This window comes from Sphaerodactylus townsendi, linkage group LG04, assembly GCF_021028975.2.
Source record: "Sphaerodactylus townsendi isolate TG3544 linkage group LG04, MPM_Stown_v2.3, whole genome shotgun sequence".
Taxonomy (NCBI): Eukaryota; Metazoa; Chordata; class Lepidosauria; order Squamata; family Sphaerodactylidae; genus Sphaerodactylus; species Sphaerodactylus townsendi.
In genome coordinates, this window is record NC_059428.1 from 144,471,363 (window position 1) to 144,494,507 (window position 23,145).

The following is a 23,145-nucleotide window of genomic DNA, read 5'->3' on the forward strand; positions in this document are numbered from 1 at the left end:
ATCCAGAGGTTTGGGTTGGGGTGTCATCAATATGCTGATTACACCCAGCTATATCTGTTAATGGACTGGCGGTCATTTCAGCTTCATCCCAGATATTCTCCAACACTGACTCTCTACAAGAGCCGGGTTCAAGTCAAATTTTAGATGCCATCAGGAAGAGGGGCTGCAGATGAGGCCTAGGTGCCGAACTGAATTGCTTTGCTATTTTTAAGGTTACATTTTAATGATTTATAGTGTATTTATTATGTGCTGTTTTATTACGTGTTGTTTTGTTGAAAGTTGGAGACGGCCCTGACCTCGAATAAGGGACAGGGGTATAAAAATCACATAATAAAATAAACAAACAAGGCTGAGAACGGGTGATTGGCCCAAGGTCCCTGCATGTAGAAAAAGGAGTGTCAGGGAAAGGTTGGGCTTTTGTGGGGGTTGCTAGTTTTCAGCTTACGGGGAAGGGGGAAACTGGGAAATGGCCAGATGTGCAGGGATTACAAATACTTTATCAGTCCCCAAAGCAAAAGCCAAATATTATTAGAACGAGCCTTTCATCGTGTTTCCATGTTCCAGTAGGGTAGCCGTGTTGGTTTGCAGTAGAAAAGCAAGATTCGAGTCCAGTAGCACCCAATCCCATCCACTATCCAAAAGCACTTGGTGGGCACCAGAATATGTTTTTTTAAAATGATAGATGATGCAGTGCCCAGGGGCGCCCCATTGGGGACTCCTATGCTCGCCAAAATTCAACGACACCCCCCCACCACGTTGTCCCCACAAAGCCGCACGCTCCCCTTCTCCTTTCCAGCACATATTTAATGAGGCAAAGAAAATTGTGGCGCCGTAATCAGGAAGCAGATGGCTTTTTCCAGAGGACGGCTCCCTCTGCCCTTTGCTGAAGGATGAAATCAGGGCTGTCTCTCTGGTTTTTCCGAGCAACTGTCTTTGCGCCGCCACTGCTCGCAAGAGGCCCTTCAAACCTGAAGCGTACCAACAGGGGAGCTCAGGCTGATTGAACTAATTGGGACTTTTCATCCTCAGTAAACACGGTTTAGATTTGGCTGGGAAGGTGCCTCCGGGACAGGCTGGAAACGAGACGGTGGCTTTTAAAATGCAAGCGTCGAGCACGTGGGTCATTTTGGACCGCTGCTGCCTGCGGCCAAGCAGATTTTGCTGGTTTGGGAAGCATTTTAAAAAAACAAAGCAAAACAGCAAAATGTCTTTACGATCATCCTCAAAATGATTGTCTCTCTCCAGCGTAAAAGGGGCAAAGACAAACTACAATGTGCAGGCCACAGATGGTGAACCAAGGCCTTTGACCTTCCCACTGTAGCCAGGGGCTCACATGACACGATGCTTCCCCAACCAAAATAATTCCACTGAACACTAGCCGTGCCAATGCCTTTTCCCCAACCCTTTTTAAGGATTTATTTTTGTGTCAATATTCCCTTTTACCAATCTTGACTGAATGGTTGAAGTCCAGAAACAGCTGTATTGATTCATCTTCCCTTTCCAGTTTCTTCCAAGGACCTCGCAAAAGCTTCTGCAATTCTTTCTGCCCCGTTTCATCTTCACAACAATCCAGTGAGGTAGGTTAGGCTGAGAAAATAACTAGCCCGGGGACACCCAGTGGGCTTCATGGCAGAGAGAGGATTCTGAACCCAAATTTCCCCAGTTCCAGCACTTTCTAACCACTACACTACACTGGCGCTCACATATTTTTTTGTGAGAAACTCAGCTGCTGTCTCAGGGACGGCTTTATTGTGAATCCAGTCTTATTTAGATTGGATTCACTATATATGGGTTCAGAACCGTGAAACACATGAAACAATAATGCTTCTGAGCCTGCACAAAGTGCCTTTCCCTCACGACCAACTGGAGTGAGCTGGAATGAGGAATGCCAGGGCAGAAGGCAAAACACGCTGAACAAAACAATGGGACAGCACACACATGCAAACACTGTGTAAGGACTAAAGATGATTATTTCTCTGATTGCAGCTACTGAGCGGGGAAATTTGAACTCGTAACACCCAGTCCTCCTCCAATGTGCCGCCTTCTACGCCAATGTTCAGGCACAGATGAACCAGGTTAGCTCGGTCTTTTGAGATCTCCGAGCTAACCAGGGTGGTCCTGGTTAGTACTTTGACGGGAGACCATTAAGGAAGTTCAAGGTTGTTATGCAGAGGCAGGAGATGGCACACATCCACTGTTTGTCTTCTGCCTCGGAAACCCTGAGGGGGTCGCATAAATCGGCCCCAACTTGGCGGTACTTTTCAAGCTAGCACAGTGGTTGCGAACATATGGCACGGGTGCCAGAGGTGGCACTCAGAGCCCTCTCTGTGAGCACGCATGCACAGAGTTCATCGTGTGTGTGGGTGGGGAAATCCCCCCACACACACATATCTAGGCTGGCCTGGGAACGATCCTTTACCTGGGAGTAAGCTCAGTTGCTGGCAATGAGGCTTGCTTCTGAGTAAACCCTCCTAGGGTCGTGATTCACCCATTTGGAGCGTTGTATGGTTGTTTCACCAAGCTTACTCCTGAGTAACACGCACCTCGGAGTCAACCATTTTTTCTAAACTAAAACCTCAGTATTCAGGTTAAATTGCCGTGTTGGCACTTTGCGATAAATAAGTGGATTTTGGATTGCAACTTGGGCACTCGGTCAAGAAAAGGTTCACCATCACTGAGCTAGCATATCAAGATTTTCAAAATTAGGCAGTCCGGAAACGCTGCCCTGACGTGGTGACCCCCACCCAGCCAACAGTCCACCCGTTTAGAGATTCAACAGTCATTTTATTTGCCAGAACAGTGCGCTCACGTCCAATTGCTACCATTTTACTAACTGAGTAAAAACTGAGGTCTAATAATACCTCCCCCTGCCCCCAATTAAAAAAAACAACACTGAATTGCTACTGAGCTGTGTCATCTGGGAGATCTTGGATACCCATAACACAATAAGTCTTTGGTGATGGATCCTGAATTCGGAGACTCCCTCGACGCAGCCGGCCAGCTCCTGTTTCCCTTTTGCACAGTACGGTCCGCACAATCCTTCACAACCAAGAGAAAAAGCAAACGAGAGAGAAAGATGCGTCCCAAGACAGCTATGCAGAGCTAACCAGGATTGAGCAAGCGATGACAACATATAGCATGAAAAAAAATGTACTTTGGTTTTCCATAAGAAATGTGTTGGATTTCCCTAGGTGCCCCTGCACCTATAGGTGGCCGCTCCTGGAACTATATGCTGCCAGTTCTCCAGGTATCCACTTCTAATCGCTTCCCTGTGGCTTGTCCGAAGCCATGCAAAATCAGGAGATCACAGACCAGAGATACAGACATAGCCATCCAGAGGATGAGTTTGCTGGTTAAGTCTCGGCTATGAGATTCCCTCTTCTCAAGAAGGAGACATGGGTGTTAGGTATTTGTGTGCAGTGGGGCTGATCTGCCTGCTCTTTAGGTCCTTGTCCGTCCTTTTCAGTCCGCAGAGCAGCAGCATGTCCAAGTTATGAATACACAAGGAGCCAACTGAAGCCGGAGGGTTATGCAGGCTTCTCAGAAGGTTCCCTGGACGTGCTTTGTGGTTGTGAGTTGTCGTCGTCTCTGCTCGGAGGAGAAGGCCAGGTGGTCTTCTGGTGAGGGTGGCTGGAAACCCAAGAGAGATGCCGTTAGCCACAGGGCATTGGAAGGAAACAGAAAGCAGGCAAAGGAATCTGCCCCCAACCCAGCAGACTGTAACAAAATACTGGTTCTGGTGGGTTTTCCGGGCTGTGTGGCCGTGGTCTGGTGGATCTTGTTCCTAACGTTTCACCTGCATCTGTGGCTGGCATCTTCAGAGGTGTATCACAGAGGGAAGTCTGTGGCTGGCATCTTCAGAGATGTATCACAGAAGTATCACCTCTGAAGATGCCAGCCACAGATGCAGGCGAAACGTTAGGAATAAGATCCACCAGACCACAGCCACACAGCCCAGAAAACCCACCACAACCAGTTGAATCCAGCCGTGAAAGCCTTCGACAAGACACTGTAACAAAATACTTTGCACACGCAAAATGCTTTAATCGCACAAAGACTCATAGAATCCCAATGATTTCTACTGCAAAGTCAACTTTTGCACACAAATTCCAACAGTGTGTGACAGTTCCAATCCGCTACATATTTCCTCCCATACGAGGAAGAGTTTGAGAGACGAACGCAGGTGATCGAAGTCTCGGGGACAAACTGAAATGACAAGGACGTTCTGTCTCAGGAAGCCGTGGGCGGCCTTCTGGCAGATTAGGCGGAAGCAAAGAGAGGAATGTTTGATTCCTATTAAACTCCAGTGTGGTTTCAATCACATTTTCAAAAAGGAGGCTTCGATAAATGTGGATAGTAAGGAAGTGGAGGGGGGGATCACAATGGACCCCAATTGCAAATCATTTTTGGCATTGAACCAAGATTCATGGCCATTTGTGCACTAAGGGTTCAAAACGTCAGTTTTACCCCATTGCCCAACTCCGACAAGAGACAAAGTGTTGTGTAGGGCAAAGTGTTGACTAGGGCCCCTTCCGCACATGCAGAATAATGCACTTTCAAACCACTTTCACAACTGTTTGCAAGTGGGTTTTGCTCTTCCGCCCAGAAAAATCCAGCTGCAAAGTGCATTGAAAGTGGATTGAAAGTGAACTGTTCTGCATGTGCCGAAGGGGCCTAGGATCTGGGAAAGCCTGGTTGGAATCCCCACTCTGCCATGGAGGCTTGCTGGTCACAGCCTCTCAGCCTTAACCCTGGCAAATATTTAGATAGGAGACCTCCAAGGAATTCCAAGGTCATGACATGGAGCCAGGAAATGGCAACCCACCTTTGAAAGTCTCTTGCCTTGAAAACCTTTACGGGGTCACTGAAAGTCAGCTGTGACTTGATGGCCAACCCCCAACCCCCTCTCTATGTTCTTCCACAACTGCACAACTATATATGTATAACTGCATTTGCTGGCTAGCCCCAGTACTCTCAGCCCCACCTACCTCACCAGGTGTCTGTTGTGGGGAGAGGAAAGGAAAGGAGCTTGTAAGCCCCTTTGAATCTCCTTACAGGAGAGAAAGATGAGGTATAAATCCAAACTCTTCTTCTTCATGTTTGTTAGTGCTTTTGAATGGATTCAGGTAGCAGGCAATGTTTAAGGAGGTGGGGAGATTTGGGGTTTGTTGTTTGATTCTTGTTTTAACTGGATATTTTTTAGCTATTATTATATGCTTCCTTGAACTGCCAGGAAAGACGGGATAGAAACATTATAATCATCATAATGATACCAAAAGTGTTGTGAAATACTTGGCCGTACCACACCGGTTCTCATAGGCCCCTTCCGCACATGCAGAATAATGCACTTTCAATCCACGTTGAAGCTGGATTTGACTGCGTGGAATAGCAAAGTGGATCAAATGTGCATTATTCTGCATGTGTGGAAGGGGCCATAGAAATCCAGCCAGTCCCTACTTTGACCTGCTCCCTCCACCCACGGAAGCTGCTGCTTCTGGTATGAAGGTTGTTCCTGAGAAAATACTGCTGATGTCCTCTTGGTTCCCACTTAGTAATAGTAGTAGTAGTAGTAGTAGTAGTAGTAGTAGTAGTAGTAGAAGAAGAAGAAGAAGAAGAAGAAGAAGAAGAAAAGGAGGAGGAGGAGGACGAGGAAGAAGAGTTGGATTTATATCCCCCTCGTTTCTCTCCTGTAGGAGACTCAAAAGGGCTTACAGCTTGGATTGATGAGCTTCAGAGAAGGACACACCTTTAAAAGAACAGAGATGAATCGCAGCCGTTTTCATAACTTCTGCCTCTCAGCTTCCTTACCCCGGCCTGTATTTTACGGGCAATCAAGTCCAATTTTTTTAGAAGAGTTTGGATTTATACCCCCCCCTTTCTCTCCTGTAGGAGATTCAAAAGGGCTTACAATATCCCTTCCCCACTCACAACAAACACCCTGTGAGGTGGGTGGGGCTGAGAGAGCTCCGAAGAACTGTGACTAGCCCAAGGTCACCCAGATGGCATGTGTTGAAGTGCACAGGCCAATCTGAATTCCCTAGAAAAGCCTCCACAGCTCAGGCAGAAGAGCAGGGAATCAAACCCAGTTCCTCCAGATCAGAGTGCACCTACTCTTCACCACTACGCCACTGCTGCTCTGAGTTCAATGGGGCAGTGGAGATGGAACAATGGAGATGTGTTCAATGGGGCAATGGAGACAGAAGGGCCAGAGGTGGCGCATATAAGGCCTACCATGGAAGAGGACCTGAAATGCTTACTCTTTGCACTCTGGGGCTCTGTCACTGGCTGGACATTCATCCCAGTCGGACGACGAATCTGCCAAACCAAGAAAAAGAGCACTCAGGAATCGTTGCATCAACACCAGAAGCACAAACAATGGAACTGGCTTGCTACCAAACGCCACCGAATCTCAAATCAACACCTAAACAGAGAACAGATTTGTTGGTTCGCCTGCATTGTAGCCAACCTTTCCATCGGCATGTTCAAAGCTGCGTTTTTTCTAGAGGGAGGGATCCCTTTTGCATGAACAGTCATAACAATTCGGTACAAAATCACACAATCACAGGACTCGCCATATGCCAGCTGATAGTTGATAGAAACTTGGAAGGTGAGAATTGGCTACCCCTCAGCTGCCGAGAAGTAAAGCTCTTTCAGAAGCTGCGGTGGCAGAAAGCGGCGTATTGGCTTTCTTTCCCTTGCTAGTTGGTCATCTCCAGACACTGAGGTCCAAGGTGGAAATGGATCCACGTTACAATGGTTATGCCTATTTGAAACTAGATTAAGTGTCACCCTTCCCGGCCAAGGTTCACTGGGTTTTTGTAGTGGTGCTGGGAACTGGGTCAGGAATTTCTAGCCCTTTTACTGAGTCACATGAAGCCAGGAAGATCCTGTTGATTGCCTCTTCCTCGCTTCTCGCCCTTTTGGCTACGGTCAAGCGTAGTACTGAGTCACATGGATTGGGGTCCAGTAGCCCCTTAGAGACCCACGAGGTTTGGCAGTATAAGCTTCCAAGAGTCGAAGCTCCCTTCGCCAGCTTTGATTCTCAGAAGCTCATACTTCCAAAATCTTGTTTATTTCCTGGGCACTTATTTCCCACCCGTCACCAAAGTCCCTGGGCGTGGTACAATCCTAAAAACGCCATTAAAACAATCACAAAACCATTATAAAGTCTCCTTTCAAAACCACACCATCCCCCATCCTGACCACCCCCCCCTCAAAAAATACATCATCATCCGTCTCCCATAATTCCCCCAACACATTTCAGAAATCGGGCTGGGGACAGACCAATAAAACAGGACTCAGAATGCAGGTAGAATCAACTCGGTTATGTGGTGACTAGTGTTCAGAAGAAAAGGAATCTGGCGTGATCTGAGTCTACATGCTTGTTTGGTTTTTTAAAAAACAACTTTTCAAAAATATATATAAGCAACAACCTATGAAAAATGGCAGTTGAAGAGTGATCTTAGGCAGACGTTTCAGCACCTAGGACAGAGATCCATCAAAAAGATGCCTGGGCAGAAATACCTTGAAAAAAGTTGAGTTTGTCTAAGGCCCCTTCCACACGTGCAGAATAATGCACTTTCAATCCACTTTTTCAATTGCTTGCAAGTGGATCTGGCTATTCCACACAGTAAAATCCAGCAGCAAAGTGCATTGAAAGTGGATTGGAAGCACATTATTCTGCATGTGCGGAAGGGGCCTAATTCAGTCCAGTCTACTCTTTTTGGCAGCAGACAGAGAATCTGCTCCTTGCAATCGCCTCAATAACAGACCAGCATTCGTTACTGCCATACATCAAGAATTTGATCTGCTTTCTCCTCTGGAAAGCAACAACTTACAGTCCTTTGTAGAGTTGGAGGACACAGAAGGTTCCAGTAGCTCTTTCGCCTCTGCAATCAGCAAGCCCCAAAGATCTGAAGAAGGAACCCTCGCTTCTGAAGTTCCCTCTGTTTTATTCTCCCCAGCTGGAATGTGGACACTAACAAGAAAGGACAGCTCGTTTGAGGTTTCTGTGCTGGGCATACCAAGAAATCCCTGGCTCAAACGCAAGTAACTGTTGCCGGCATTCATAGGGAACATTATAGCAAAAAGTTATAATTATAGCTGACATAAAATTATAATAGCCCCACTTAGCCAAAGCTCATCGGAGCTGGGAAGATAAGCAGGGTCGGCCATGGTTGGAACTTTGATTGGGCTTGATATGGATCTACACGTTTGCTCGGGGACGCTATGCAGAGGAAGGAACCACCTCTGTTCATCTCCTGCCTTAACACCCTGTGGATGGGGTCACCATGAGTCAGTTCCAACTCAGTGACATATTGGTTGTTGTGACTTTTCTGGGCTGTGTGGCTGTGGTCTGGTAGATCTTGTTCCTAACATTTCACCTGCATCTGTGACTGGCATCTTCAGAGGTGTATCACAGACAGAAGTCTGTCATACACTGTGTCCAGACTTCTCTCTGTGACACACCTCTGAAGATGCCAGCCACAGAGGCAGGCGAAACGTTAGGAACAAGATCTTCCAGACCACGGCCACACAGCCCGGAAAACCCACCGCAACCAGTTGAATCCGGCCGTGAAAGCCTTCGACAATTCAGTGACATATTATTCATTATTGTATTAGCACCTTAAAAACAACTAGAATGTATTTTGGCAGGTGCATAATGAGATAATGGCACGAAGGGCTTCTTAAATGCTGCATGGATACACAACAAATTTAGAGTCTGAAAGGCTAACAAAACCTTCCAGGGCGTATGTTTTCAGGAGTCAGAGCTCCCTGCATTGATACAACATGCCAGCGTGGAAAATGTATTTCTTTTATTAAATTTATATCCCACCCTATCCCTGAAGGGCTCAGGGCGAGTTATAACATAAAACAATGGATAAAAATCATTTAAAAGAACAATACAAATAATAAAACAGTAAACTCCAACATTCAATAAATAGAATTTGGATGGCTGCAGTTGATATGATCCCCAAACCCCACAAATTATTCCCGAGAATGCATCTCACCTCTTCTCGTCTGCACAGTGCGAGCTCAGGAGTTTATGGACGTTCTGAACGAGAACAAGCAAAGCAAACAGTCTTAATAGAACAGGAGGCAAGTGGTTCAAAGCAACAATGAGTTGTTTCTCCTCCACCGCCAGCCACTCCCTTAGCCCCCCCACCATGCACAGAGAGGTTATGGGGTTTTTTTTGCTGAATCTGTGACACTAATGAGGTCTTCTCTCCCTTCTAAGAATTCACTGCCCTCGTGGCTGATCCCAAGGAAGCCCTACAGCAGGGAAGAGAAAAGGGGGGAAAGGCGTGATTCTGGAAGCTGCTAAGCCTGACTTGTAGCTATGCCCTTAGAGTAGATGATAATACCAATTCTGGAATCAACCTGTGGAGCAGAAAAGCTCTTCTTCCCACCCCAAGCACTGTCTAATAACCGCTTCCCTGTTCTGTAGGTCAGTGAAGGGGTCTGAATATTCCACTGCCGATTTCTGCCTTTCACCTGCACAAACAGAATCAGCCTCCCGTTGCAGTATTCCAAACGTTTCCTTGTGATCTCCGATCTCCTCAGCTGCCTGTCCACCAGGGACAGTCGCCTTTTGAGCTCCAAGAAGTCGTTCTGATAGGAAAAGAGAAAACAAGAGGGTAGTTTGGATGGCATGAAGAAACTGAGCACACAGGGAACGGCAGGCTCGAAGAGTCAAGCGCATGAACCAGGACTACCTTGAATGGCTTTCCTCACTGCTTCCTCGGCTGAGACATGAACGGCAAGGTTTGAATGTGCACGAGGGTGCCGACATTGCAAATGACAGCCCCAAATTACAACCGATCCCCAGGCTACAGAGGTCAGTTTCCCTGGAGAAGATGGCAGTTTTCAGAAGGTGGATTCCAAGGTAATAGGTATGATAACCAGGTGAGGTCCCTGCCATCCCCAAACCACTGCCCCCCTAGGCTCCACCCGCGAATCGCCAAAAAAATTCTCCTCTAAAGATCGTCGAAAGTTGAAGGGGCTCCCCTTCATTTAAACAGAATACATGCATCTTTCTCCAAACCACTTTCAATGCACCTTGCAGCTGGATTTTATTGTGCGGAATGGCAAAATCCCTTGCAAACGGCTGTGAAAGTGGATTGAAAGTGCATTATTCTGTATGTGTGGAAGGGGCCTGAGTGAGTTCACCAAATCCATACCAAAAGCTGAGATCCACATTAAACCCCAGGACTGGATATGGTATCTTGAATTCCAGAGCTTGGCCTTTTCAGATCAGAAAAATACCACTCCTCCCCCAAAACTGTCCTCTGGGCACTACCCCTACAAAGTTAATTTCCTGTTTATCCCTGAAGTGCAGACTCACCTCCACTTCCGAAGCCAGCCGGGTTTTCTTTCCCAAGAGCTGGGTTTTCAGCTCCACAATTTCAGCCTCTAGCAAATGGATGACTTCCTCGTAGTCCTGCTCTGCGCTGTGGGCCTGGCGCTGAGACACCTCTGCCACCTGCAGCTTGTTCTGTAGCGTCCGGTTGTCCGAGAGGAAGCTCAAGGCCTTCTGGATTTGGGAAGAGGAAACAGGACTGCCCTACTACTCTACGGCATGGTGTAGTGCCGTGGTTCTCAACCTTCCTAATGCCGCGACCCTTTAATACAGTTACTCATGTTGTGGTGACCCCCATTTTACAGATGGAGAACACTGATGCAGAGAGTCTTAGGCGACCCCTGTCAAAGGGTCATTCGACCCCCAAAGGGGTCCCAACCCCCAGGTTGAGAACCACTGGTGTAGTGGTTAAGAGCAGGTGCACTCTAATCTGGAGAACTGGGTTTGATTCCCCACTCCTCCACTTATGTGGCAGAGGCTTATCTGGTGAACCAGATGTGTTTCTGCACTCCTGCATTCATGTTGGGTGGCCTTGGGCTAGTCACAGTTATTCGGAGCTCACTCAGCCCCACCTACCTCACAGGGTGTTTGTTGTGGGGTGGGCGGAAGGAAAAGGAGATTTCAAGCCTTTTTGAGTCTCACAGAAGAGAAAGAGGGATATAATCCAAACTCTTCTTCTTCTTCTTAAGCCATTAGCCTGCCTCAAATTCATTATTGTGCTTATAGGGTTTCCCCCCACCCCATGGTATCATGTTGAAATTGGTTTTTAATGCTTATAATGCTTATATAATGTTTATATTTTTATATTATTTATATTTTTGTACTATTTTATATGTTTTTGTTTGTAAGCTGCCCTGAGTCCTTCAGGAGATTGGCAGGGTATAGAAAGAAGGAAGGTAGGAAGGTAGGAAGGTAGGAAGGTAGGTAGGTAGGTAGGTAGGTAGGTAGGTAGGTAGGTAGGTAGGAAGGAAGGAAGGAAGGAAGGAAGGAAGGAAGGAAGGAAGGAAGGAAGGAAGTTCTCCATCCCAAGGGCTTGGGGTGGGTAACAATATTTATATATTTAAAATATTTATTAGCTGCCTTTTTATGGAACTCAAGGCGGTTTACAATATTAAGTATGAATATTGAAAAGGATAAACCAAAACTTAAAATCACAATTTAGGACCACAGTAATTAAATGCAGTCCTTAATAAAAACCGTCTCCTAAAGATCAAAAGGGAGGGGGCCAGGTGCAACTTTCTGGGGAGACTGTTTCAAAGCGGGGGGGGGGGCTACCACTGAAAAGGCCCCGCTTGGTTGTCCACCAAATCTTCAATTAATGGAACAGTCATCAGGGCCTCTTCCTGTGATCTTAATAAGGCCATCATCTACCGCCACCCCCTCCAAACACACAAATACACACATTTTAATTAAACCTCATCCTATCCTGTCTTTGCTCAACCCGGGGCACAAAAATGCAGTTGGAATTCCACAACTTGTCTGCTGCTTCTGGGAGATGCTTTGAGAATCACCCCCAGGGGAAAGCCAGCACAGCACAGCAATTTTGAGCACCGGGTTGTCTTGCCAGAGTTGGGACATACCAGGAGATTTGGGGAATGGTGTCTGAGGAGGGCGGGATTTGGGGAGAGGAGGGACTCCAATGGGGTGTAATGCCGTAGAGTCTACCTTCCAAAGAGGCCATTTTCTCCAGTTGGACTCGTCTATGCTGCCAAGACACCAGTATGAATCTCAGCCGACCCTGCTTAGCTTCCAAAACGTGGAGAGACTGGGCTTGCCTGAGGCATTCCAGTCAGGGCAAAACTAGGCCTTCGCAAGTGTAGCAGGGGAAATGTTAACCACGGTTCTTTGGCCCCTTCCGCACATGCAGAATAATGCACTTTCAATGCACTTTGCAGCTGGATTTGACTGTGCGGAATAGCAAAACCCACTTGCAAACAATTGTGAAAGTGGATTGAAAGTGCATTATTCCACATGTGCGGAAGGGGCCTTTGCCTCTCATGTCAGCTTTTAGATGAAGGGACTGAAGCAGGGGCATTGGAGCAGGGACTGCTACTCTCCACAGCTCTGTGTGCATGGATGGGGTAATAATTTATTTGCAAAAACAGTATGCCAGTGAACTAAAGAGCCTGACAGGGTAACCGGCTCCTTCCCTTACCTGGTTCAGACTCTGAAGCTCATCTTCCATGGACTTCTTGCTGATCTCTACTTCCTTCAGGAGAGTCTGGATGAGAAAGATTGAATCAAAACATGCTCTGTTGATGCCATCCTCTCTGAAATGCCCTGTCCAGGGATAGCCAGCTAGAGTGCTGGAGTGGTTACAGTGTTAGGCTGGGATCCGGGAGACCTGGGTTCAAATCTCCACAGTGCCATGAATCTTTTTGAGTGTTGGGGCCAGTCGCTGTCCCTTAGCCTTACATCACAGGGTTGTGGTGAAGATAAAAGTAGGAAGGAGAACAGAGGACACCTGAGGCCCCTTCTGCACATGCAGAATAATGCACTTTCAATCCACTTTCAATGCACTTTCACAATTGTTTGCAAGTGGATTTTGCTATTCCGCACAGTTGCAAAGTGCATCGTAAGTAGATTGAAAGTGGCTTTAAAGTGCATCATTCTGCATGTGTGGAAGGGGCCTAAGACTCCCAGATCTCGTTCAAATGGATTGTTGTCAAGCCATGTATGGAATATAGAATATGCTGCCACAGGAGGTGATGATGGCCACTAACCTGGGTAGCTTTCAAAGGGGCTTGGACAGATTGATGGAGGAGAATTCAATCTCTGGCTCCCAATCTTGATCCTCCTTGATCTGAGATTGCAAACATCTTAGCAGACCAGGTGCTCGGGGGGAGCAGCAGAAGCAGGCCATTGCCTTCACATCCTGCATGGGAGCTCCCAAAGGCACCTGGTGGGCCACTGCGAGTAGCAGAGTGCTGGACTAGATGGACTCTGGTCTGATCCAGCAGGCTTTTCCTTATGTTCATATTGTCATGATCTTGGCCACCTTGACAGATAGACCTTGGCCCACTGGAGATAAAGCCAGCCTGGATGAGACCCTCACCTTTAACCGCCGGACTTCCTGCCGCAGTTCCATCATCTCCAACTGCAACTGCTCCAGTTCTTCACTGTCATTGCAACTGATGGAGTCGAACGTCTGGAAAAAGGATCACACGCCAATGAGGACAGCGTGCCAAGAAGACAGCGGGTCAGTGGGCCACACAATTATGATACGTGAAGATCTCTCGATGGGTCCTTGGAGCTACGATTAGCCCTCACAACACACGGTTTTGCAACACAAAGATCACTAATCTGGAGAAAGTATTTTGTATTTCACGGAGATTGAATCAACAGGCCTCGAGATTGTTAGAAAGAGATACAGGCGCAGGGCTTTTCTACAGGGTTTTCAGAGAGGCAGTGGCTGCCCCGTACAGCTCAGGATTATACCCGAAGTGGATTCGCTACGGTTCCTCTCTCCATCAGTCAACATAAGCCATCTGCTCGAGGTGAAGAAACAGCTTGAATAGATTGACGAGGACAAATCTTTCCTGCTTAGCCTTGGGAAACATACAGTCAGCCGTCTTTCTTTCAACTCTTTGACACCCGTGAAATCTGATGGCGTTTTTATACAGCCTTTGCTACATTTTGTTGACTGAAGCACTGGATTAAGCCAGAATTAGGTATGAGGCACGATTGCTAAAAGCGGTGTCTTCCTTTCTCCCCAGTAAGATTTACAAAAACGAATGGGTGATGTGCTGTTATAGCATGGAAAATCACTCTTCCTTTGCCAGAAGGAGCCAATGCAAGGGCACGGGGGGGGGGGGGCAGGATTCACACCATTTCGCATATCTTGCCTTTAAATTGAGAGAACAGCCATCATGGAGTAGCTGCCGTGGGGGTCTAAAGGAAACCACAAAATCTGGGGAGGTCCCAAGCCTGAAAAGTAGAAGTGGAAACATGCTCCTGTTTCCACTTTACTGTACCCAAGCATCACGAGTCCCCTATAGCTGTTTCTCTATAGCTACATAGCTATGGCACGGAGAGAGAGGGAGGGAACTAATCTAGTCAACCATTTTTCTATACAGATTTTACAGCAATATTAAAAAATGTTGCCATGAAGAACGAATTGACATTCCGCTTGAGAGGTACTAAAGGAATAGGGGTCAAATTTGGGCACTGAAAAGAGGCTCTGGGGTTTAACCAGCATGGCGTAGTGGTTAAGAGCGGGTGCACTCTATTCTGGAGAACTGGGTTTGATTCCCCGCTCTGCCACTTGAGCTGTGGAGGCTTATCTGGTGAGCCAGATTAGCCTGTGCACTCCAACACATGCCAGCTGGGTGACCTTGGGCTAGTCACAGTTCTTCGGAGCTCTCTCAACCTTACCTATCTCACAGGTTTGGTTGTGGGGGCAGGGGAAGGGAAAGAAGATTGTCAGCCCCTTTGAGTCTCCTTACAGGAGAGAAAGGGGGGATATAAATCCAAACTAGCAAATCTGGGGAAATTGCCAGCTGGCAGCAGGAGCAGAATGAAAATGTATCAGTGGAGCTGAGAGAGTTTAAAGGAAACTGTGACTAGCCCAAGGTCACTCAGCAGGCTTCACATGGAGGAGTGGGGAAACAAACTCAGTTCTCCAAATAGAAGTCCACTGCTCTTAACCTCTACACTACACAGGCTTTAAGAGTTCCAAAACCCAGCTTTCCATACTCTGGGCAGTCTGTTTCTTTCCTGTTGACCCATATCAACAGTTGGAGCATGAAACACATGCAAGCAGACCACACACACCCTTCTCAATTAGAATGAATATTTATTTTTCCCTCTCAAGGGCAGTGAATTATCAAGTAAAAAAAACCCCAAACACAGCATCTAGGAGGCAGGCGGAAAAGGAACGAGAGACTCGGGGACTGACCGCAGAATGGAAAGCTGAGGTGTCCAGAAGAGTGGCCACTTCGTGCTGAGTGAACAGCGCAGAATTCGAATCCAGACCGGCCTCCTCCAGCTCCTCCGGAAGCTGATCCCTGAGCGCTTGGAGGAAATCTGTGGCAAATGACAGGAAAGAGGAGCAACAGCGAGTAAAGAAGGGGCAGCGCTCCCCCATTGCAACAGCTCCTTTGGAAAGCACAATTCAGACATCACAAGCAAACCATGGCTTCTTTGGGAGACAAGCAAGCCAGGAAGATCCTGTTGCTTGCCCCTTCCTGCTTGGGAGCAAACCGCAGTCCGTTGCAAACACCTAAACCAGGCAAAACAACAACACACTTCCCTTTGTTCTCTTACCTCCACAGCAGGATCCTGAACCAGAGTGGAAATTGTGGTTTGAGTCCCACTCTATAGGTGGGCAAACAAACCACAGTTTGCTGTTGGAGGGCTGTTGTTTTTCCCCCAGAACCAAAAAGTCTTCCATTTCCCAACTGTATGTGAGGGGAGGAGGAAGGGAGGGAGCAGAACAAGGAACCCCTGTCTTAGTTTTTTTGTCTCGAATAAACCCCAGTTAGTTTGTGAGATCTATATGCAGCTGCTGTGACGGGCCTGTTTTCAAAACTGTCATTTCCAACCGGCAAATGTGTCCTTCTCTCCAGTTCTGCAACCTTTCTAGGCCTGGTAGCCCTCCTTTTTTAAGCTCCTTCCTTAATCCGAATCAGTACCAATCCAGCAGTCTTTTTAAACCAGTGAGTGTACAAATAAGCGGGTGGGAGGAAGCCAGAGATGATCCAAAGGAGGTTTTGGAGAACAGGATCCATCTGCTGCCCTAATAGGGACAACCCGAATTCCTTCTTCCTCAAATCTGACTTACCGGCAAACTAGGAGGAGGAGGAGGAGGAGGAGGAGGAATTTGAATTTATATCCCACCTTTCTCTCCTGTAAGGAGACTCAAAGGGGCTCACAATCTCCTTTCCCTTCCCCCCCCCCCAACAACAAACACCATGTGAGGAGGGTGAGGCTGAGAGAGCTCCAAAGAACTGTGACTAGCCCAAGGTCACCCAGCTAGCATGTGTTGGAGTGCACAAGCTAATCTGGTTCACCAGATAAGCCTCTACAGCTCAAGTGGCAGAGCGGCGAATCAAACCCAGCTCCCCAGATTAGGGTGCACCTGCTCTTAACCACTACAGCACGCTAGGCAAGGGAAATAGCCAGCACCCTAAAAAGTTGCCTCCTGCCAAGTCAAGGTAGGCCAAGGTCTTTCTCAGCTCAGGGGTGGAAAAATAAAGAAATGAAGCAGAGATCTTTCCAACGCAAATCGCATGCTTTGCCCCAGCTACAGCTTCTGCTTCAGCCCTGCCAATGAGTGGCGGCCACGGAGGGAGACCCAGCTGAGTTTCCTCTTGTGTTCTAAACAAGTGGCTAGAGATACAAAAGCTTTGAAGCTGGCATGTAGATAAGGACCATCTGCTGCTGCTATCTGTAGGCAGGCTGGGGCTCAGGACAGGGACACCAAGAGGGAGTGACTTCTCCGTGCCGGCTGCACAGCACTTGAATGAAAATTTAAGCCTTGAAGAGAATGATTGACAGAGCCGGCCGTGAGAGGGCAGCAATTCCCCACTCGAAAGTCGCTGCAGAGGAAAATGGAACGGCTGGATAGGTCCATCTGTTCTTTCTTTCGTTTAGACCAGGGGTAGGGAACCTGCGGCTCTCCAGATGTTCAGGAACTACAATTCCCATCAGCCCCTACCAGCATGGCCAATTGGCCATGCTGACAGAGGCTGATGGGAATTGCAGTTCCTGAACATCTGGAGAGCCGCAGGTTCCCTACCCCTGGTTTAGACGCAAGGAATATCCCGAGCTGCTCCCCACAGCAGACCCCCAAGTCCTATACACAAGTCCTCTCTACTTCGAACAAACGGGTCAGTCCCTGTGCAAACAGGTAAATGGACGTCATTCCCATAATGACAAACTCCCAGGATTCAGAAAACAGAGATGGAGGGACACAGTTTCTGGTCCGCTTGCTTGTTGCTCTCAGTTGGCCATTCAAGGAGGCTTCCCACGCCCCTTTCTGCCACGAATCATGAGCCGTCCCAGCAGCCCTTCGACTCACCTCCGTAGGCCACCGTGCCCTGTGAATCCGTCGTCACGCTCTGCCGTAACTGTCTCTTCTTCTCCTCGCTCACATCGAGGCCCAAATATTGTAGCATCTTTTGGGCAAAGAGGGAAGCCAGATCGTTCACGGAGGGAGAAGCGGAAGGGGAAAAACAGGAAGTGGTGGAGAAAAAGTGTTGATGTGCCAATGTTTAGGGATGTTTGTTTGTCCCTTTTAACCTCTGCTGATACCTTTTCATGCTGCCTTCCCTCCAAGGAGCATTTGGCAACTCCATTTTATCCTCATCCCACCCTCTGGGCCATCCAAGGACTCCCAAGGGCTTCACGCAGAGTGGAGATTTTAACCCAGGGCCCCTTCTGCACATGCAGAATAAGGCGCTTTCAATCCACTTTCAATGCACTTTGCAGCTGGATTTTACTGTGCGGAATAGCAAAACCCGCTTGCAAACAATTGCGACAGTGGATTGAAAGTGCATTATTCTGCATGTGCGGAAGGGGCCCGGGTCTCTCTGCTCTCCTCGTCTCCAAACCACTATGGTACTCCTAGTTCTCAGGGCAAATGTCCAACGAACCAGTTCGAGCTTCCCATCCTTCAGACGGATATGTGGATCCAGGACCACTTTGGGTTTGCTGGCCAAAGACGTGCGCTGGTTGGAAGGTGACGTGGGACCTGAGAGGCAAGAAATCAGCATTGGAAAGGAGGGAGGGAGGGAGGGAGGGAGGGAGGAGGAGGAGGAGGAGGAGGAAGGAAGGAAGGAAGGAAGGAAGGAAGGAAGGAAGGAAGGAAGGAAGGAAGGAAGGAAGGAAGGAAGGAAGGAAGGAAGGAAGGAAGGAAGGAAGGAAGGAAGGAAGGAAGGAAGGAAGGAAGGAAGGAAGGAAGGAAGGAAGGAAGGAAGGAAGGAAGGAAGGAAGGAAGGAAGGAAGGAAGGAAGGAAGGAAGGAAGGAAGGAAGGAAGGAAGGAGAGAGAGAGAGAACGGGAAAGGGAAAGGGAAAGGGAAAGGGAGAGGGAAAGGGAAAGGGAAAGGGAAAGGGAAAGGGAAAGGAGTTTATCAACTGAGGGAAAGAACAGTCACGAACAAGATGCATGTTTCGCATGGAAACTAGTAGACAGTCATTCCGCAAGGCAAGTCACAAACAATGCAGCATAATAGCATCAGATTAAAAAGTTTACTTATTTACTTCATGTCTATGCCACCCTCCACCAAGCCCTTCCAAACCAAGCCAAGGCAACAGGCAGAAAAGCACAACAGGACCGATAGGCAGTGTTAAAACCAAAACCTTAAACCAAGTTAAAATTTGCAGAGGGATATTCAGATAAGCATTTCTGATGAAAACTGTGAAACGTCAGCAACTGGATTTCAGCCAATGAGCAAGTTAAAGACTGGAGATTTACTTGTTTGCTTATTAAATTTATATCCCACCCTTCCTGAGCATGTTCAGGCTCAGGTTGGGAAGCCGGGTTCGAATTAAAGTATTGGAATCCAAGCAACGCAAGACAGCAACTGGGAAAGCTAATATGGGTAAAGAAATAGTGAAATGCAAGGCCAGGTTTTCAAGGAGGAAACCGGCTGAAGCACTCTCAGCAGTACCTCCTTGGACAATGTAGGGTGGCATGATGTAATGTCTGTCCAAACAAAAATATTCCTGTCGGGGCTAGATGCAAACCATTTTCCTCCATGTATTAGCATTTCTGCTTGTGGGGAGTTTTTAATAAAATGGAGGACTATTCAGCCATGCGATATTCAACAGAAGGAGTGATAGACTTCCAGATGGGAATCATAGAGTTGGAAAAGACCACAAAGGCCATCCAGTCCAACCCCCTGCCATGCAGGAACACGCAATCAAGGCACTCCCAACATATGTTCATCCAGCCTCTGTTTGAAAACCTCCAAAGAAGGAAACTCCGCCACTCTCTGAGGCAGTGAATTCCACTGTCGAACAGCCCTGAAAGTTCTTCCTAATGTTTAGGTGGGATCTCTTCTCCTGCACCTTGAATCCATCACTCCGTGTCCTAGTCTCTGAGGCAGCAGAAAAGAAGCTTGCAAAAAAGCCAGAGGGAAGTTGCTCAGTATCCAGCAGGCTGCCACATTTGGCCCTATTCGGCCACAAGCCGGAAGCTAGCTTCCGGCAGCACCTCTCAGGTGAGAAGGCCTGGCCAGAGATGTCGCCCTCTCGAGAGTAATCCAGGTAAATCTTAAAATCCAGCAGCCCCTGCCAAGCACAGCAGGTTGAAGATTGGCCCAGAGGACCCGGAAGTGGGCCCATCGCACTGCAGCAAAGAGTTCAAGGGCAAAGCGGCTCCCTTCCCACGCCGCATTAACCTGGATTAGCTGTGCGGTGGGGTGAGTGATAGGCCATGAACTCAGAATCATCATTTCCGCAGGTGAGTTAGAAGGCCAGCCAGCACAAAACATGTCACTCCTGGACTGGGTCACTCCCCCAAAGTCTGCGCTGCTATATCCAAAATCCCCAATGAGGAAAGGGATCCCGTTACCAGAAATGGTGAGCTCCGGCGGGCAGATGTCTGGCGACGCGGAAGGCACAGGGAAGGGACTGTCGTGTCTGCTCTAGAAAGGGGAACATGGAGGGAGAAACGTCAGCACTCGAAGAAGGCAAAAGTATAACCAGGAACTTTGTTTGGTGTCAATGATAGTGTGAAGACAGAATCATAGAGTCGGAAGATACCACAAGGGCCATCTAGTCCAACCCCCTGGCCTTCCAGTTTTTTTAGTCTAGCTATCACAGAGCAAGATTAATTCAGCTTCATACACACAAGCAACCTGAATGCTGAACATCTAAAAGAACTGGCCTGCATTCTTGGCCAAGAACCTGCCTCTTTAAATGTGTGATTAAGCTTATATTTTTCCCTTTACTACATTTTGAGAACATGATCCAAGGATGTGGAAGGGAGAAAAATCAGCTGGTGATGTCACAGGTACTAGCCAATTGGCACCCATCTCAGCCACAACACAGGGAACTTTTCCCCGGTTCAACCTGAAACAGAACTGTTTCCACACTGGGAATTGCCCCAAATGCCCCATCCGGGAAAAATTACAGCTAAGGTTTTATCAGTGGGGATCCCACCAGAAGCAAAGATTGTCCCCGGCTCATAGCTCATGAGTTCAGTTTGAACGGCAGCCTTACCTCAGGGGACCTCACGTGGACTTTCAACCGGGAGGATCCCAGGCCGTTCCCCAAGGCCTTGGTGGGTGAGCACTGGATGCTGTTGTGAGGCAAAAGTCCGGGATGCAACCGTCCTCTTCCAGGGATAAAGGCCACTTCGTTGTTTCCGTCATGTCTTCAAAGCGACAGAGCAACACGTTTTAGGATGCAGATAACAGATAACAGATAACCTTTAATGGCATAGTACAAAGACCCAAAACAAGATACAACCCCCCCCCCCCAATTAAAAGACGATGTCCAAAGCAAAATGAAGATCGTTTGTTTATGACCATAAAAACCTGGCTGTTTGCTCTTGCACAGGTGTCAAACTCGTGCCCCTCCAGATGTTATGGACTACTCCTGGCAGGGGGTGATGGGAACTGTAGTCCATAACATCTGGAGGGCCACTAGTTTGCTGGATTAATTGTTTAATAGATAAACTGTCTTCTGCTGGTCTGCCCAGCACTCTAAGCCCAGAAATAAAGTTGAGAGGAACTTTGCTCTGGACCGGTTATGAAGGGGGCAATAACGCAGAACCTGATGTACAGTTTCTGCAGTTTTTAGTGGCAGATGCAAAAACACTCGCTAAGGGGTGTTTTGGAGCCTCTTCCGCCCCTCAAAGCGGAAGGAAGAACGTTGCATCTGGTCAAAGTAGTGGCACGTTTGTGCTCTGGTTCAGAAAGAGCAAACAAATATCTGGCCACGCCTTGGCAGCCATATGGCCATGGTGGCGAACCTTTGGCACTCCAGATGTTATTGACTACAATTCCCATCAGCCCCTGCCAGCATGGCCAATTGTTGGGGGGGGGGGGGGGTGGGGGGGGGGGGGGGGGGGGGGGGGGGGGGGGGGTTGGGGGGGGGGGGGGGGGGGGGGGGGGGGGGGGGTGGGGGGGGGGGGTTTTGGGGGGGGGGGGCTTGGGGGGGGGGGGGGTGGGGGGGGGGGGGAGTGGGGGGGGGGGGGGGTGGGGGGGGGGGGGGGAGGGGGGGGTGGGGGGTAGGGGGGGGGGGGGGTGGGGGGGGCGGGGGGGTGGGGGGGGGGGGGGGTGGGGGGGGGGGGGGGGTGTGGGGGGGGGGGGGTTGGGGGGGGGGGGGGGTTTTGGGGGGGCGGGGGGTGGGGGGGGGGGGGGGTGGGGGGGGGGGGGGGTGGGGGGGGGGGGGGGTGGGGGGGGGGGGGGGTGGGGGGGGGGGGGGGTGGGGGGGGGGGGGGGTGGGGGGGGGGGGGGGTGGGGGGGGGGGGGGGTGGGGGGGGGGGGGGGTGGGGGGGGGGGGGGGTGGGGGGGGGGGGGGGTGGGGGGGGGGGGGGGTGGGGGGGGGGGGGGGTGGGGGGGGGGGGGGGTGGGGGGGGGGGGGGGTGGGGGGGGGGGGGGGTGGGGGGGGGGGGGGGTGGGGGGGGGGGGGGGTGGGGGGGGGGGGGGGTGGGGGGGGGGGGGGGTGGGGGGGGGGGGGGGTGGGGGGGGGGGGGGGTGGGGGGGGGGGGGGGTGGGGGGGGGGGGGGGTGGGGGGGGGGGGGGGTGGGGGGGGGGGGGGGTGGGGGGGGGGGGGGGTGGGGGGGGGGGGGGGTGGGGGGGGGGGGGGGTGGGGGGGGGGGGGGGTGGGGGGGGGGGGGGGTGGGGGGGGGGGGGGGTGGGGGGGGGGGGGGGTGGGGGGGGGGGGGGGTGGGGGGGGGGGGGGGTGGGGGGGGGGGGGGGTGGGGGGGGGGGGGGGTGGGGGGGGGGGGGGGTGGGGGGGGGGGGGGGTGGGGGGGGGGGGGGGTGGGGGGGGGGGGGGGTGGGGGGGGGGGGGGGTGGGGGGGGGGGGGGGTGGGGGGGGGGGGGGGTGGGGGGGGGGGGGGGTGGGGGGGGGGGGGGGTGGGGGGGGGGGGGGGTGGGGGGGGGGGGGGGTGGGGGGGGGGGGGGGTGGGGGGGGGGGGGGGTGGGGGGGGGGGGGGGTGGGGGGGGGGGGGGGTGGGGGGGGGGGGGGGTGGGGGGGGGGGGGGGTGGGGGGGGGGGGGGGTGGGGGGGGGGGGGGGTGGGGGGGGGGGGGGGTGGGGGGGGGGGGGGGTGGGGGGGGGGGGGGGTGGGGGGGGGGGGGGGTGGGGGGGGGGGGGGGTGGGGGGGGGGGGGGGTGGGGGGGGGGGGGGGTGGGGGGGGGGGGGGGTGGGGGGGGGGGGGGGTGGGGGGGGGGGGGGGTGGGGGGGGGGGGGGGTGGGGGGGGGGGGGGGTGGGGGGGGGGGGGGGTGGGGGGGGGGGGGGGTGGGGGGGGGGGGGGGTGGGGGGGGGGGGGGGTGGGGGGGGGGGGGGGTGGGGGGGGGGGGGGGTGGGGGGGGGGGGGGGTGGGGGGGGGGGGGGGTGGGGGGGGGGGGGGGTGGGGGGGGGGGGGGGTGGGGGGGGGGGGGGGTGGGGGGGGGGGGGGGTGGGGGGGGGGGGGGGTGGGGGGGGGGGGGGGTGGGGGGGGGGGGGGGTGGGGGGGGGGGGGGGTGGGGGGGGGGGGGGGTGGGGGGGGGGGGGGGTGGGGGGGGGGGGGGGTGGGGGGGGGGGGGGGTGGGGGGGGGGGGGGGTGGGGGGGGGGGGGGGTGGGGGGGGGGGGGGGTGGGGGGGGGGGGGGGTGGGGGGGGGGGGGG

General features: G+C 51.4%; 1 protein-coding gene across 1 annotated transcript in view; it reads right to left on the reverse strand.

The window, feature by feature from the left end:
• Positions 1–2,763: 2,763 nt before the first annotated feature.
• Positions 2,764–23,145, reverse strand: part of LOC125431379 (syntaxin-binding protein 4-like) — a 29,620-nt gene continuing 9,238 nt past the window's right edge. The window contains exons 7-19 of the mRNA XM_048494140.1: positions 20,529–20,682; positions 19,879–19,951; positions 17,956–18,053; positions 17,382–17,478; positions 15,258–15,385; positions 13,416–13,508; positions 12,516–12,581; positions 10,346–10,534; positions 9,496–9,612; positions 9,012–9,055; positions 7,839–7,978; positions 6,258–6,315; positions 2,764–3,630 (exon numbers count right to left, since the gene is read on the reverse strand). Coding sequence (XP_048350097.1) covers positions 3,528–3,630; positions 6,258–6,315; positions 7,839–7,978; positions 9,012–9,055; positions 9,496–9,612; positions 10,346–10,534; positions 12,516–12,581; positions 13,416–13,508; positions 15,258–15,385; positions 17,382–17,478; positions 17,956–18,053; positions 19,879–19,951; positions 20,529–20,682 — 1,360 coding nt within the window. The 3' untranslated portion in view covers positions 2,764–3,527. The remainder of the gene's footprint in view (positions 3,631–6,257; positions 6,316–7,838; positions 7,979–9,011; positions 9,056–9,495; positions 9,613–10,345; positions 10,535–12,515; positions 12,582–13,415; positions 13,509–15,257; positions 15,386–17,381; positions 17,479–17,955; positions 18,054–19,878; positions 19,952–20,528; positions 20,683–23,145) is intronic.